Source organism: Mytilus californianus, unplaced genomic scaffold, assembly GCF_021869535.1.
Source record: "Mytilus californianus isolate M0D057914Y unplaced genomic scaffold, xbMytCali1.0.p SCAF_10, whole genome shotgun sequence".
Classification (NCBI taxonomy): Eukaryota; Metazoa; Mollusca; class Bivalvia; order Mytilida; family Mytilidae; genus Mytilus; species Mytilus californianus.
The window spans coordinates 13,728,730-13,747,502 of NW_026262582.1; the positions used below are offsets into that span (position 1 = coordinate 13,728,730).

The 18,773-nt window shown below is 33.5% G+C and overlaps 1 protein-coding gene across 4 annotated transcripts in view; it reads right to left on the bottom strand.

The window, feature by feature from the left end:
• The window catches only part of LOC127717647 (alpha-1,6-mannosylglycoprotein 6-beta-N-acetylglucosaminyltransferase A-like), a 106,052-nt gene that overhangs the window by 68,055 nt on the left and 19,224 nt on the right, over window positions 1-18,773 (bottom strand). For all 4 annotated transcript variants that reach the window (XM_052223376.1, XM_052223375.1, XM_052223373.1 and 1 more), the window contains exons 2-4: window positions 14,486-14,663; window positions 4,215-4,314; window positions 1,008-1,178 (exon numbers count right to left, since the gene is read on the bottom strand). In XM_052223376.1, coding sequence (XP_052079336.1) covers window positions 1,008-1,178; window positions 4,215-4,314; window positions 14,486-14,632 — 418 coding nt within the window. In that variant the 5' untranslated portion in view covers window positions 14,633-14,663. The remainder of the gene's footprint in view (window positions 1-1,007; window positions 1,179-4,214; window positions 4,315-14,485; window positions 14,664-18,773) is intronic.

The window sequence follows — 18,773 nt, forward strand, 5'->3', positions numbered from 1 at the left end:
GTGCACTATATCACACATAAAATAGTTATGAGGGAGAACATGTTATCAGGAATTCCAAAAAAAGATGATTTTGTTTGTTTAGCTAACGTTAGGGAAACCACAAATATAAATGTTCAACTAAATATAAATTTTCTATATGCTTGTATACAAACATTTGCAAACCACAAAATCAAATATCTACGAAAATAAATTTTTTCCTCAATCCATGAAATTGGTACCCACTATAATAAATTAATCCACAGCATTAACTTTTCAGTTAATTATTTCGTCTTTTTTTCCTCCTTTCCAAAACAAAAATATTTTTTAACAAAAGCAATCTATTTAAACTATTGATACATGTATATGCACTTCAGCAAGGATCAAAATCCCTGAAAATATATTCCAGTCATTGTGAATAGGACTGATTGATTGATAAAAACAAGAATGTGTCCACAGTATACGGATGCCCCACTCGCACTATCATTTTCTATGTTCAGTGGACCATGAAATGGGGACCAAAACTCTAATTTGGCATTAAAATTAGAAAGATCATATTCATAGTGAACATGTGTACTTCGTTTCAAGTTGATTGGACTTCAACTTCATCAAAAACTATGTTGACCAAAAACTTTAACCTGAAGCGGGACAGACAGACGGACGAACGAAACAGACGCACAGAACGAAAAACATACTGCTCCTAGGTGGGGCATAACAATTGTTTATGCCATTGATAACAACAGTATGCCTTTGACTAGCAGGCAAGACAAAAACTTAACTAAACAATTATCATATGAAAAGAAAGGAGGGGCATATGTTAGACAAATATCTACATTCTTCACATGTATATGTAATTATGTCAGACTCGAAACAAGGAGTCTACATATCATAGTTACAGTACTAAAGAATAGTCCTAATCTTGAACTTTATCTGACAATTACAGCCTGGAAATAAGGTCCAGGTCATGTGACAACGACTGACAGACAAGGACTCAGCTTTACATTTCCTTCATACTAAAACATTGTAATTACCTTCTGCGTTAATGATGCCTTTAGCTGGATTGACATTATTATTTTGATGTTGTGATAAATTGGACGATAAGCCTAACAATCCACCCAATCTGGTAATGTTAACTTTAGCTTCTAGATGATCTATTCTGTCCAACATGCTTTCCAGTAATACAGCTATAGTCTTCTTCAGATCTGAAAAATAATATTTCATTATAATCTTCTTTTGTGAAGTTAATCTTTCTACGTACTTGTCAAGCAATGCAACAACGTTTAGTTTCAAAAATAAAGACATCATAATACGGAGCTTAATGTGGGCTTCTATCTACAAAATGTATAACAAATGTGTATCATGTTATGGATGCTTCAGCTTAAGATATATATATAGAGAATATTATATGGCTTTTTCAATATCACATCCGTATTAACCTGAGACACCAATATAATCCCGAGAGCTCTGCTTGAGGGATGATATTGGTTGAGGGTTGATACTGTGAGTGATATTGAAAAAGTCATATCATATACACTTTATTATATAGATCTCAAGCAGATGTTTTTTTATGTGACGTGACGTCATACAGATTAGGGGCTTGATAAAGTCTTCAGTCGATGACATGACGTCACACAGATTAAGGTTGTGATAAAGCCTTTACAACCGTGCTGATATTGATATCATCATGGATGGATGATACAGTATGATTGTCATTGATCGTATTTAACATACAATTTACATGTATTTACTACTTAGTATAAAATAAATAATTATCTATTATTATCATTTATTGATAGATAGCTACCAATAACAATTTTATAAATAAACTGCCCCAGTTGACCTAAGGTCATTCTGGGTAAAATGTTTCATTGGACATCAATGACGTCAAAATTTACCGGGAATAAGCACCAGTTGAGAGATTGTGTATACTAATCTAGAGGGTCAAACAAGAAAAAGACTTAAAGAGCACACCAACAATGTTCAAAAAAAGTTAAAAGACACAACAAAAGTTGACAAACAACACTAAAAATACAGTCAAGAAAAAACATCTCAATCAATTTCTTTCCCCTCATCTTGTCTGATGCTTTCTATATAAAACTATCCGAGAATATTAGCATCCTTGAAAGTTTACATATATAGATATAAGAAGATGTGGTATGAGTGCCAATGGGACAACTCTCCATCCAAGTCATAATTTATAAAAGTAAACCATTATAGGTCAAAGCACGGTCTTCAACATAGCATTTATATTTAATCCTTTGATTCTAATAAATTTTTGCTGGGGCGTTTATACAACATTGTTTTTTTTTTTTATTTCTTCCTTGATATGCATGAAATATTTGTCATTCGACATTAAGTAAACAACAGTCAATCTTTTATTCATAAAAATTCAACAGGAAGGTAATGTGGTGTCAAAGATTGCTTTCTGCAAAATATTTACTGAAAATTCATATTAGATAAAATAAGTGTATAATTTCCTTCATCAAGTTCAGTTTTTCTCTTAATTAATCAACCATAAAATTCATATCATTAAACAGGATACATTTTCCAATAACGTTTTATATTCAACATGTTCAAAAACAATTTTAGTCTTAAAATTAAATATCAGTAAAAACTTGTTTAAAAATCAGAAACCATCATAACAAATAAAAACTTGATCAGTAGAGCATGAAACCATAATTTTTCATTTAAAATATTTTTCCCACTAAACCATATTAAAAAGTACTATACAGAAATCTTGTAAATAAAAGAGTCATTAGCTTTACACTAATAGAATTACATTTCTTATTAGCCATACAAAACATCTACATATTCATGACAATAAACTTAAAACATTCAGATATAATAAAACTTATCATGTATATATATATATATATGCTAATATTTTATTCAGAACTTCTAAATTCAATTAAATTTTTCTATAACCATTTTGAGTTGACTAAATCTTCTAAAATAATTCTTTAACAGACTTGGTACAGTTGGGTGTTCTTTTTTCAATCATTACACATTTTGTTATCGTTTTATAGCTTACTATATGATTCATTGGTTATTATACCACATCATCTTATTCCTATAAAAACATGATATATAAAATAAAAGAAGAATGTGTCTGAGGACCATATGACCCCACTCAAGCTTCAAACAAAAGAAAATTGGACAGACGGACAGAGAGACGAAGGTCAAGGGTAACACTTTATACCCCTGTTGCCTGTGTCGGGGGCATAAAAATTTATCCCCGCCACATTCTTTATATGCTTGTCTCAAGCCAGAAGTAAGTAATCCAATGGTTGCTGTTTATCCTAATTGTTTTTGATAATGTTTTAATCTTAGATCAAGCTGTTAGTTTTCTGTTGGTTTGTTTCATTTTTTGTTATACAGGGCAGTATATAGATGACTAAACTGTTTTAGGGTAAAGGTTTTGCTCATTGTTGAAGGCTGTACTGTTGATTACATCCACACCAATTGGAATCTCATGGATAATTAGTTGTCTCATTGGCAATCACACTTTCATCTCCTTACTTTTTTCAGTAAAGTTTTGCTCATTACTGAAGTCTGTATGGTGACCTGAATTTGTTAGCAATCTTGTTCTTTAGTCTTTTGTCAATAGTTGTCTCATTTGCAATAATACAGCATCTCCTTATTTTTTTAGTTTAGTTTTTGCTCATTGCTGAAGGCCATATGGTGACATGTATTTCTTAGGATTCTTGTTCTTAAGTTAAAAGTTTGTCGTACCGTTAAGCAACCAACAATGAATAATGAAAAGTTGTCCCAATGTCAATAATACAGCACCATACCACATCCCCCTGTCATTTCAGTATAGGTTTTGATCATTGCTGAAGGCAGGACAATGACATATAAATGTATAGCTGTAACATCCTCATCCTTTGGTCTTTGGTGGATACCGTGGATTCATTTATAATAGTGGGTACGAATTTTCGTGGATTGAGGCCTAGGGTAATTTGTATTATTGTGGATATTTGATATTTGGTTTTGCCCAAGTCTGCATATAAGCATATAAAAATGTATACTTCATTAAACATTTAAATTGTGGTTCATGTTTACCCACAAAAACCATGACAATTGGTATCCAAAGAATACAAAAACCATGACAATTGGTATCCGAAGAATACAAAAACCATGACAATTGGTATCCGAAGAATAATAATGAATCAGTAGTAGTTGTCTCGTTGGCAATCATACCACATCTATAAATATTCATAACAATATAGTGAACAAACCATAAGCTGTAAATCTGCCAGCATACGGACCATCTACGATGTCAGAATTCTCCCGGGCGAGTGCTCGCACATAATTCTCACTTAGTCGGATGATTTCAGCCTAAAAATAAACAATATTACTTATTTAATACAATTTAATCATTCACCACTTTATTAAACTAAGATCAATTTACATGATATAGAGGTATACACAACAAGTGAATCTGTGAGCTACTGTTCACTAATAATACTCCGACCCCGCTAAAAGGTATAAGGTAAACAGGAAGTTGTTGAGTGATGAATCTGAAAACGCATCACACTGTATAGCTGACTCATATAAACCCTGAAACCAAATTTCAGAAATCATTGTAATGTAGTTCCCGAGAAAAATGTGACGAAAAATATTCATGGGACCGACGGTGGGACTGACGGATGGACTGACAGATGGACGGATGGATGGATGGACAGACAGAGGTAAGACAGTATACCCCCACTTTTTTAAAGCGGGGTATAAATATTCTATAGAAAATATGTCTACGGTTGAAGACCGTTTTCTGATCACTTATCTTACTGGTTTCAAAAACTATTCAAGATAGAATTTTAAAATTTTGAGTGAAGTTGAAGGATTCAATATCAATGCAAATTCAATAAAATGCTCCGCAGGGCGCAGCTTGATACGACCGCAGAGATCGAACCCTGAACAGTTGGGGCAAGTATGGACACAACATTCAAGTTTGATACAGCTTTGCATTTGGATTGTGATTAAATATTTGACACAGCATAGGTTTCTGACACAGAATGAATGTGGTCTAAGAACTTAAAAATTTTAAATTGGACATTCACCTATTATGGTCCAATATCCAAAATCTAAATACATGGTTAGATTCAGCATATCAAAGAACCCCAAGAATTCAATTTTTGATGAAATCAAACAAAGTTTAATTTTGGACCCTTTTGACCTCAATGTGGACAAAGTTGATAATGGGGCCCAAAAATCAAAAATCTAAATACATGGTTAGATTCAGCATATCAAAGAACCCCATATATTCAATTTTTGTTGAAATCAAACAAAGTTTAATTTTGGACCCCGATTTGGACCAACTTGAAAACTGGGCCCATAATCAAAAATCTAAATACATGTTTAGATTCAGCATATCAAAGAACCCTAAGAATTCAATTTTTGTTAAAATCAAACTAAGTTTAATCTTGGACCCTTTGGACCTTAATGTAGACCAATTTGTAAACGGAACCAAAAATTAAGAATCTAAATACGCGGTTAGATTTGGCATATCAAAGAACCCCAATAAATCAATTTTTGATGAAATCAAACAAAGTTTAATTTTGGACCCTTTGGACCCTTTGGACCTCAATGTGGACCAATTTAAAAACAGGGCCCAAAATCCAAAAACTAAATGTGGTTAGATTCAGCATATTAAAGAACCCCAAGAATTCAAGAATAAAACCCCATTGAAATTGGTCAAGAAATAAGCAATTTATACGAAGTATCTTCTTTTGCACAATACTGTGTAATTAAATATTTCTTGCTATTGCGCAATACTGTACAAGTGACAATTTCTTGCTATTGCGCAATATTGTGCTATTGGATATTTCTTGCTATTGTGCAATACTGTGCAATTGAAGATTTCTTGCTATTGCGCATGCGCAATACTGTGCAATTGAAGGTTTCTTGCTATTGTGCAATACTGTGCAATTGAAAATTTCTTGCTATTGCACAATACTTATAATATAATAATTTACACATCCTGTTTGGTGTGTATCTCCTACCATATCATTATTATTTGCTTTTAAATATAAATCAGAAATAACAAACTTAAAATGGAAAATTTACAAAGAAAAAAATAAAATGCTCCGCTGGGGCGCAGCTTGATACGACCGCAGAGGTCGAACCCTGAACAGTTGGGGCAAGTATGGACACAACATTCAAGCTTGATACAGCACTGGATTTTGATTGTAATTAAATATTTGACACAGCATAGGTTTCTGACACAGAATGAAAGTGGTCTAAGAACTTAAAAATTTTTAATTTACCTATTCAAACCATATCATTATTATATGTTTTTATATATAAATCAGAAATAACCAATTTAAAATGGAAAATTTTAAAGAAAAAAAAAGGAAAAAAAATCCCCCCCCCCAAATTTTTTGAACCCCCTTATGATTCATCACCCCCAAACTCAATCCCAGCCTTCCCTTTGTGGTATGGTACCTTGCAGTACAATTTCAGAGAGATCCATACACTTGAACACAAGTTATTGTCTGGAAACTAGAAAAATGCTTGTTTTTTTGCCCCTTTTTGGCCCTAAATTCCTAAACGTTTAGGGCAATTACCCCCAAACTCAAACCAAGCATTTCCCTTTGTGATATGGAACCTTGCAGTACAATTTCATAAAGATCAATACACTTACACACAAGTTATTGTCCTAAAACTAGAAAAATGCTTGTTTTTTTGCCCTTTTATGGCCCCTAATTACTAAAATTTTGAGGGAATTACCCCCATCATCAATCCCAGCCTTCCCTTTGTAGTATGGTACCTTGCAGTATAATTTCAGAGAGATCCATACACTTGAACACAACCCAAGAGAAAATAAATCTGGAATCCCACTGAAATCCCAGCTGGAATTTTGATGGGATTCCAAGTGGGATCCCACCTAATTCCACCGGGATAAAATTTCGGGAATCCCGCCAAAAGTCCGGGAATTCCGATGTAAATCCCGGTTGAAATATACTGGGATCCCACTGGGATATTGTGGGATTTTGATTGGAATATACTGGGATTCTGATTGGGATCCCGCTCTTTTAGCGGGAATCCCGAAATTTTATCCCAGTGGAAATATACTGGGATTCCAGTATATTTCCACTGGGATTTACATCGGGAATCCCGGACTTTTGGCGGGATTCCCGAAATTTTATCCCAGTGGAAATATACTGGGATCCCAGTATATTTCCACTGGGATTTACATCGGGAATCCCGGACTTTTGGCGGGATTCCCGAAATGCTACGATTTTGCATTTTCTGAGGGAATATACACATTTATTACTCATTATAAGGTAGATGAATATTGCCCTTGTTGTATCAAATCTGTCACGTATATATAAACATTGCGGCATGAATTACATTGTATTGGCCATGTTTAATATCTTATTTCAATGGCTGTCAAGTTCCCATTAAAAAAAAATGTACTTGTATTTAATGTCAGATCCTTAAACCTCCATCAAAATTATAGATACTAGTACTACTAGCAAACTTGTTTGCCATTTTTAATGGCTGCTTATATTGTTAAATTACCCATTAATTAAATATGGTACTCACCCCACCCCTCCTCCCCATGTTCACTAACACCTTCAAGCATTTCATTGTCTTAATTGTATTTAGATACACAGTTTTCACCATGGCTTAATGATGCTCGCTGTTCAGTTTCAAATATTATAATATTAAAAATGTGTGTCAGATATAAAGGATACATGTGAAGTTCTCCTCCTTTCTGTAATTAAATTTGCTGTCTCTGTACTTCCAACTAGTATTGCTGAGTAAAGGTAACTGGAATCTGCATGCAATCCGTTTACTTTCAAAATTGGCAGCTCCATTTAATCATTTAATCCCCTAAAAGTATCAAAAAAATCCACAAAGAATCAATTGTTCTAGACATTTTGAAGCAATAAATTCAATAGAAATATTATTGCATGTTTATACAGTATACATTGGAAGCCAGTTGGAATCAAATTAATTACCCTCCCTCTTTTTCTATCCCCTGAAGATAAAAAACTAGCGACTTATTATTTTCACCAAATAACCATTCACACAATTCAATTAAATTTTTACATATCTACCAGTTATGCCTGTTATGTGACAACAAGATTATTCAATGTTGTTAAAAATAAATATATTTTTCAGTTTATGCAGGAACATATATATATAAGATATATCTGCATGTTCCCAGGTTTATGCTTTCAGATTTTCTGATGTTGATTTGCTAAAAAAAAAACCATAAAAAAATCATTGTTCCTCAATAAATTATATTTTATAATCTCATTATATACACATGTTAAATTAAATTTTTAATGCACTTATCTGAAAACATCTTCACCATCACATGGAATCTTCTATTTTGCTACAGCGTAATCACATTTTGATGACGTTTTTATTGAGTACTCTAACGTCGAGGTGACAATCTCGCCCCATATTATATCAGCCAGAAGTTGATCCGTCCCCGTAACGGTATTATAAAAATAAATCAAGGGTGTCGTATAAAAGTATTTATTACTGGCCAGTTTTTAAAAATAAGAAAAAAAAACCTTTAATTTAATCGGCACAGGGTGCATGCGGATGAACTAGTGGCCGCATTATCTAGGACGGTATTTTCTAGGGTCGGACTGTTCAGTACAATTACTAGAAACCACGTGGTCATGACTTGTTTACATAAGTTGAGAACCAAGGTTTTACGATGTCGATCGTTGGCCTATCATTGATCTGATAATTTTTCTATGTTATTTAAATGCCGGACAACAGGAAGAAAATCAGAAACGATCCAGCTTGTCTGGCAAAACAGCCGTTGGCGTTTCTCGGGCGCCCTTTCGTTTTATCGCGAAAATCTCGGCATTTTTCTGACTTTGAAATACTGTCAAACTAAAATTTGTAATTCTTCCATCAACAGAAGTTCAGCTAGCTGTGTAAACTGTCAAATTAAGTGACCCATTAAGTGCAGGGCTTCACCTGACAGCTTTGGTGTCAAACACATTGTTAATTAACACAAATAACCTTTGCTTTATGTCATAAATAATTTGTGTATTTCAAAAATGTTTCAGTTACTTCCCCTTTTTTATCACCTTTTCACAATATATTCCTTAAATTTATTGGTTTTTTTTCTAAAAAAATAAAAAATAAAACAAATTGAATGCAAATGCATATCAGAAGATTACTTTTAATTATTTTTAACCTGAAAACACTTCAAATATAAATATTTTGAAATTATTTTTTTCATCTTAACTTCCATTAATTGATCTATCAAGTGCATTCAAATAATAATTCAAATTTTCATTGAAAGAGGACAACTTTTATTTTTAGAAGCAATAAGTGGGGGAGAGGCATTTAAAAATGGCCATCCAATTTTTCAAAGCACCAGTTTTAAGTGGGGTCATTCAAAATATATTGATTTAAAAAGGAAAATTTACAAAATTTAGGTTTTTCACAGAAATCTATAACCAGGATATATTTTACATTTCCAGGATAATTTTTTTTAAATTCCACACAAAATTCTGGTTTATGTTTCCCTGTTTACAGTAAGATGGGATCCCGGTTTCAGACAGTTATCCCAATGGGATCCCAGTTTCGTATATTTATCTTGCTTCAACTGGGATTGGATCCCAGCTTGAGACAGATATCCCAATGGGATCCCAGTTTCAGACATATATCCCGAATGGGATCCCAGTTTCAGATATTTATCCCGAATGGAATCCCGACTTCTGAGGCCCATCCCGGCTTATCCCGCTAATTTTACCGGGATTTGACTGGGATCCCGATAGATCCCGTTTTCATTTTCTCTTGGGAAGTTATTGTCTTGAAACTAGAAAAATGCTTGTTTTTTGCCCCTTTTTGGTCCCTAATTCCTAAAATTTGGAGGCAATTACCCCCAAAATCAATCCCAGCATTCCCTTTGTGATATGGAACCTTGTGGTACAATGTCAGAGAGATCCATACACTTACACACAAGTTATTGTCCTAAAACTAGAAAAATGCTTGTTTTTTTGCCCTTTTATGGCCCCTAATTACTAAAATTTTGAGGGAATTACCCCCATCATCAATCCCAGCCTTCCCTTTGTAGTATGGTACCTTGCAGTATAATTTCAGAGAGATCCATACACTTGAACACAAGTTATCGTCTTGAAACTAGAAAAATGCTTGTTTTTTGCCCCTTTTTGGTCCCTAATTCCTAAAATTTGGAGGCAATTACCCCCAAAATCAATCCCAGCATTCCCTTTGTGATATGGAACCTTGTAGTACAATGTCAGAGAGATCCATACACTTACACACAAGTTATGTCTGGAAGTTACAAAAATGCTTATTTTTGGCCCCTTTTTGGCCCCTTATTCCTTAACTGTTGGTACCATAACCCCCAAAATCAATCCCCACCTTCCTTTTGTGGTATTGAACCTTATGGTAAAATTTCATTGAGATCCATTCACTTAAACTAAAGTTAGAGTGCGAAAACTAATGTGTCTTCGGACGACGACGACGCCGAAGACGCCAACGTCATACCAATATACGACCACAAAAATTTTTTTGCGGTCGTATAAAAAAGGATAAAACCCCCCCCCGAAATTTTTTGAACCCCCTTATGATTCATCACCCCCAAACTCAATCCCAGCCTTTCCTTTGTGGTATGGTACCTTGCAGTACAATTTCAGAGAGATCCATACACTTGAACACAAGTTATTGTCTGAAAACTAGAAAAATGCTTGTTTGTTTGCCCCTTTTTGGCCCCAAATTCCTAAACGTTTAGGGCAATTACCCCCAAACTCAAACCCAGCTTTCCCTTTGTGATATGGAACCTTGTAGTACAATTTCAGAAAGATCCATACACTTACACACAAGTTATTGTCCTGAAACTAGAAAAAATGCTTGTTTTTTGCCCCTTTTTGGCCCCTAATTCCTAAAATATTGAGGCAATTACCCCCCATCATCAATCCCAGCCTTCCCTTTGTGGAATGGTACCGTGCAGTACAATTTCAGAGAGATCCATACACTTGAACACAAGTTATTGTCTGGAAACTAGAAAAATGCTTTTTTTTTGCCCCTTTTTTGGCCCCTAATTCCTAAAATTTTGAGGCAATTACCCCAAAATCAATCCCAGCATTCCTTTTGTGATATGGAACCTTGTGGTACAATGTCAGAGAGATCCATACACTAACACACAAGTTATGTCTGGAAGTTACAAAAATGCTTATTTTTGGCCCCTAATTCCTTTACTGTTGGTACCATAACCCCCAAAATCAATCCCAACCTTCCTTTTGTGGTCGTATAAAAACAGAAAACTGGTTTTCTTTTATCAATAAATTAGCTAAAAGATAATATTTGATTAACATGAAACAAAGACACATTCATTTTTGACATTGTAGATGTCCCCTCAATTGTGTTTCACCCAATACCAAGATATACATTGAGTGAGAGAATGTGGACTAATAGAGTAATGTGTTTATGAACATGAATGACTTGAAGAGTCACATGTAATGCCACCTCTTTAATAGACATATATACCTTTTTGTTTATCTAGCGTACTGCTATATGACACAATCTTCTCTTTTGATAAGATTAATCTATACAAGCTACAAATTGGAAATACTGTACACCTACTAAATTTCGTGACTTGACAAAAAACGTGAATAGAAATCTGTGCAAATACAGCAAACTTGGATCTTCCTTCTATAAATACATCAAGAAAAACAGTATTCTGTACTGTTGTTAATGATACGTTGAGAGACCAGTTTAGATGTGTTCCATACTGTTCTTTAGGATAGGTTGAGAGACCAGTTTAGATGTATTCCATACTGTTGTTTACAAATAGTTGGTAGACCAGTTTAGATGTATTCCGTACTTTTGTTTACAATTGGTTGAGAAACCAGTTTAGATGTGTTACATACTGTTCTTTAGGATTGGTTGAGCCACCAGTTTAGATGCATTCTGCACTTTTGTTTACAATTGGTTGAGAGACCAGTTTAGATGTGTTCCATACTGTTCTTTAGGAATGGTTGAGAGACTAAAATTGAGAATGGAAATGGGGAATGTGTCAAAGAGACAACAACCCGACCATAGAACAGACAACAGCAGAAGGTCACCAACTAGTCTTCAATGCAGCGAGAAAGTTTAGATGCATTCTGTACTTTTGTTTACAATTGGTTGAGAGACCAGTTTAGATGTATTCCGTACTGTTGTTTACAATTGGTTGAGAGACCAGTTTAGATGCATTCTGTACTTTTGTTTACAATTTGTTGAAGGACAAGTTAAGATGTAGTATGTATTGTTGAGATACCAGTTTAGATGTATGTACTGTTGAGAGACCAGTTTAGATGTAGGATGTATTGTTGAGAGACCAGTTTAGATGTAGTATGTACTGTTGAGAGACCAGTTTAGATGTAGTATGTATTTTTGAGAGACCAGTTTAAATGTAGTATATAATGTTGAGAGACCAGTTTAGATGTAGTATGTACTGTTGAGAGACCAGTTTATATGTAGTATGTACTGTTGAGACCAGTTAAGATGTAGTATGTACTGTTGAGAGACCAGTTTAGATGTAGTATGTATTGTTGAGAGACCAGTTTAGATGTAGTATGTATTGTTGAGAGACAAGTTTAGATGTTGTATGTATTGTTGAGAGACCAGTTTAGATGTAGTATGTATTGTTGAGAGACCAGTTTAGATGTAGTATGTACTGTTGAGACCAGTTAAGATGTAGTATGTATTGTTGATAGACAAGTTTAGATATAGTATGTATTGTTGAGAGACCAGTTTAGATGTAGTATGTATTGTTGAGAGACCAGTTTAGATGTAGTATGTATTGTTAAGAAACCAGTTTAGATGTAGTATGTATTGTTGAGAGACCAGTTTAGATGTAGTATGTATTGTTGAGAGACCAGTTTAGATGTAGGATGTATTGTTGAGAGACCAGTTTAGATGTAGTATGTATTGTTGAGAGACCAGTTTAGATGTAGTATGTATTGTTGATAGACAAGTTTAGATATAGTATGTATTGTTAAGAGACCAGTTTAGATGTAGTATGTACTGTTAAGAAACCAGTTTAGATGTAGTATGTACAAATGTATTGTTTAGAGACCAGTTTACATGTAGTATGTACTGTTGTTTACAATTGGTTGAGAGACTAGTTTAGATGTAGTATTTACTGTTAAGAGACCAGTCTAGATGTAGTATGTACTATTAAGAGACCAGTCTAGATGTAGTATGTACTATTAAGAGACCAGTTGAGACGTAGTATTAGTACTGTTAAGAGACCAGTTTACATGTAGTATGTACTGTTGTTTACAATTGGTTGAGAGACCAGATTAGATGTAGTATGTACTGTTAAGAGACAATAGTTTTTGTAAGGTACCATGGGTACAGGGCACATATTAAAATGATTTGTTTATTGTTGAGTGGTGAATATTGTTTGAAAATGGAGGAGATTGATGGATTATTGTTTGTTTAACTAACATCCAGTGGCAAATATTTGATCATATTCTGAATGACCTTTGGATGGATAACACTCCAATTAACATCCTTGTATCATATTACCTACATCATGTACATGTATGATATATAAGGAAAAATTATTCACACTGAAACAAACATAATCACCTGTGCTCAATATGGAAATTCTCCAGCAGTAGCGATTTTAAACTGAATTGACTTACAGTGTGTATTCTATGAGTCAATTATCCTTTGTGTATTTAATTTGATCCTAATAAACATGATAAATATTTTACTGCAATAAGGTGACAGATGGTAGGAACATGAGGAATTTTCTAACAGTTTCATTATACTGTTAAAGCTTTTCACTGTACCTTATAGATTTTTTTTAATACATAAATATATTGTATTTACCCATAAACCATCATAAAATGTATCAAATAATTTACTAAAATATAACAAATTGAACATTGTTGAAAGGGCTTTGATCTAATTGTCTTGACTTTTTAAAGCCAGTTATTGTTGTACTTTCTTTTCACATTTGATTTTTAGGATTGAGAGTTGTAAAGGCTATCAGTTAATATCTATAAATCAACGAATAAATACAAATAAAACTGCTGATCTATCTGCAAAAGTACTCTTAATTTCTTGATGCAAGCCATTCCTAATGAAGACCTACATGTATCAGTAGCATTGGATCATTGGGATAGATGCAATAAACAAAATCTCTTAAATGGAAAAATCAACTTTGTTTTCAGCTGTACTTTGCCCTCTAGATGTGACCCTCTTTTGGTTCATTGTGCCATATGATTGCTGTCTCAGTCATGTACACATTGACAAAATAAATGTATACCACACATCTTTTTACTTTTATTGTCATGATTGTTGGTGGTTGACACCACATTCAGCACTCTTGACAATATTGTTTTATTGGTGGAGCACTGGGTGCATTTCCCCCGTAAAATTAAGATATATATAACAAAAGTAAAATTACAGCCAATCTTGTGTCAAAATACGGTTTACTAATTCCTAAATCTCAGGAGCACCTCATCCTCCCCATCAAATCCTGGGTCCGAGCATTGTCATGGAAACATACCTTAAGTAAATCACTTTCTCTCGATTGGTTGATAGTCGTTACTCTGTACAAGGATAAACACCAAAATAAGAATAGGAAGCAGGCTGTCACTAACAGTTGGCGACTATTTGGAGCTCGGCCACAAAGTCTCCATATCGTTATAGCCATAATTCTTTTATTAACTTTCGTACCATGATTTCTGCAAATAGAAAATTTATATCATTTGGAATAAAGTCCATTACCTTGATTTCAAGAAAATATATGGATTCCGAAAAATTATCTTAAATAGGAGTTTAACGTAAGTATGGTCAAAGAAAAAATGAAGAAGGAATATTTATAATTCAGAAAAGCTACACAAATTTGTGGGGTTTCACAGAACCCTGCGTCTTGCCTGCCACTGCTGCTGTCAAGTTAAAAGTGTAATGCTGACTGTCAGAAAACAATGTCCAGCTATCAAAAGTGAAAACAGAATTTTGCTAAAGGTGAGCCTGAGGCATGTATAGCTGGATTATGGCGGTACTTCAGTCTACGCTTTGAAAAAGCTCCATGAAGGTTTGGTAACTTTAGTTATTCTGGTTTTAAATATTTAACCCTAATTTGTATCTACATTTAAATAGACTGCAAAAAAACTTTGTAAAATTCCATTAAGGTTTTAAAAAAACATAATAAAGTCTTTAAATGTTGACAGCAAAAAAAAACCAAGTCCATTATTTATAATTAATACAGTGGCCATGGACAGCCAAATAGACAGAATAAATTTAAATTCATGTTGCCTATATGGGCATGATGGGTGTTGTTTTTTTTTTTTAAACTAGGAATTAACTACTTTAACTTTTGAGTACATCAGTAATCATATAGATACTTGACATGCTTAAGATGGGTTTCGGTTGCATTATTTACATAGATAATTTCAATTACCCCCAATTACCTTCCTAACTGACAATAACTTTCCTTAAATTTATACATTATTGTCATAAAATTGTTTCCTGATTTCTGTATATCTTTACAAACCACCAAATTGTTACTTTGTCTTATTTTTAGATAAAACCAATTTTTATTTGTCCCAATGAACCTCTATTAGTTACTGCCTTTTTGTTAAAATTACATAATAATAATGCTAATTGTTAATGTATTGAATATAATGTTCATAAATTTTTGTAGATGAGAAAGAACTCGGTGATTTAAAATCATAATCTTTTAAATGAAAAAATAAATGCACATAAATAAGGATAACAGGACTCGCATGTAGTTATGGCAATTTGAAATGAATGACACCAGAATATTACCGTCCCCTATATATATACTTGCAATTGTATACCATACACACACATACATACATATCGCATTGTACCAGCGGTTCTCAAGGCTTTGAGAAATCAACTGGACATTTGGTCCAGTAAACCATTCTTCTTAACCATGTTAACTGGACCAGACTCTTTTTTACAGGACATTTACACATATGATTTGGATAAAATTAAAAAAAAAAATTTGGTCATTTGGTCCAGTAATGCATAACTTAACTGGACCAAACCAATTTTTACTGGCCTTTGCCAAGTGTACAGTGACCTTGCGAATGACTGACATGTAGCTATATATATATAAACAGTAATGTAGAATAATATGCCTGCACTAGCACCAACTAAAACTAATCATTACCTTGCTACATGAATCATGATAATAAAATTGAGAATGGAAACGGTGAATGTGTCAATGAGACAACAACCCAACCAAAGAGCAGAAAACAGCCCAAGGCCACAAATAGGTCTTCAACACAGCGAGAAAATCCCTCACCCGGGGGCGGGCTTCAGCTGGCCCCTAAACGAAAATGTGTACTAGTTCAGTAATAAAATGCTTCGCTGGGGCGCAGCTTGATACGACCGCAGAGGTCGAACCCTGAACAGTTGGGGCAAGTATGGACACAACATTCAAGCTTGATACAGCTCTGAATTTGGATTGTTATTAAATATTTGACACAGCATAGGTTTCTGACACAGAAAGAATGTGGTCAAAGAACTTGAATTTTTTTAATTTACCTATTATGGTCCAATGTCCAAAATCAAAATACATGGTTAGATTCAGCATATCAAAGAACCCCATATATTCAATTTTTGTTAAAATCAAACAAAGTTTAATTTTGGACCCCAACTTGGACAAACTTGAAAACTGGGCCCATAATCAAAAATCTAAACACATGTTTAGATTCAGCATATCAAAGAACCCCAAGAATTCAATTTTTGCTAAAATCAAACTAAGTTTAATTTTGGACCCTTTGGACCTTAATGTAGACCAATTTAAAAAACGGGACTTAAAATTAAAAATCTAAATACACGGTTAGATTTGGAATATCAAAGAACCCCAATAATTCAATTTTTGATGAAATCAAACAAAGTTTAATTTTGGACCCTTTTGACCTCAATATGAACCAATTTGATAGCGGGGCCCACAAATAAAAAATCTAAATTCATGGTTAGATTCAGCATATCAAAGAACCCCATATATTCAATTTTTGTTGAAATAAAAAAAAGTTTAATTTTGGACCCCAACTTGGACCAACTTGAAAACTGGGCCCATAATCAAAAATCTAAACACATGTTTAGATTCAGCATATCAAAGAACCCCAAGAATTCAATTTTTGTCAAAATCAAACTAAGTTTAATTTTGGACCCTTTGGACCTCAATGAAGACCAATTTAAAAAACGGGACCCAAAATTAAAAACCTAAATACACGGTTAGATTTGGAATATCAAAGAACCCCAATAATTCAATTTTAGATGAAATCAAACAAAGTTTAATTTTGGACCCTTTTGACCTCAATATGAACCAATTAGATAACGGGGTCCACAAATAAAAAATCTAAATACATGGTTAGATTCAGCATATCAAAGAACCCCATATATTCAATTTTTGTTGAAATCAAACAAAGTTTAATTTTGGACCCCAATTTGGACCAACTTGAAAACTGGGCCAAAAATCAAAAATCTAAATACATGTTTAGATTCAGCATATCAAAGAACCTCATATATTCAATTTTTGCTAAAATCAAACAAAGTTTAATTTTGGACCCTTTGGACATTAATGTAGACCAATTTGAAAACTTTACCCAAAATTAAAAATCTAAATACACTGTTAGATTCGGCATAACAAATAAATAAATGTGATCAAAGATTTTACAAATCTAATGCGCCATACTGTGCAATTAAAGATTACTTCTTGAAATTTTTCAATATTTGAAATTTGAAAAAAAAATAATATTTGAAGAATAATTCTTTTTAATTTCTGAAATCTGAAATGAGAAAAAATTGGCCCCACACAATTTCTTTTTATCCCCCCCCCCCCCTTTTTCCCCCAAAAAAATTCTTTCCCTCAAGATATGGTCATAATCTCAATTCAAATTTCCAATGGAGTTGGCAACCATAATTACCCATTTAAATTTACCATAGTGCTAACTTAATCTATTTTATAATAGAATTAATAAAAATATAGTGTCAAATCTTTCATATGGATTTTTTTGTAAAAAAAAAAGATGAAAACATTTGCAGATATTTTTACTGGTCTTCCTTTATAAATATGCATTTCTTTAAACATAATTTAAAAGCAGTGTAAGGGAAGTAACCAAAACGTTGTATTTGGATTACCTCCCTTACACTGTTTTAGATTATCTTTATTGTTCATTAACCATTACTTTATACATAATTTAAAAGCAGTGTAAGGGAGATAATTACAATGATGTATTTGATTTATTTCCCTTACACTGCTTTAAATTATGTTTTGTACTAAAGTATTTGTCCATTAACCAGGACAACCTTGTTTTTCCCCCTTTTTTGCCCCTAATTCCTAAACGGTTTGAGCCATAACCCCCCAAAGCAAATCCTAACCATCCCTTTGTGGTATGGAAACTTGTAGTATAATTTCAGAGAGATCCATACACCGTTCCACAGTTATTGTCTGGAAACTAGAAAATGCTCATTTTTGGCCCCTTTTTGGCCCCTAATTCCTTAACTGTTGGTACCATAACCCCCAAAATCAATCCCAACCTTCCTTTTGTGGTATTTAACCTTATGGTCAAATTTCAAAAAGATCCATTCACTTAAACTAAAGTTAGAGTGCGAAAACCAATATGTATTCGGACGACGACGACGACGACGCCAACGTCATACCAATATACGACCACAAAATTTTTTTGCGGTCATATAAAAATGGACGTCACACTAAACTCGGAAACATATAAATGAACTAAAATTAAAAAAAACGTTCATATTACAAGGTATTGTCCTAAATCATGTTAATATCATGAATATAATATAGAATG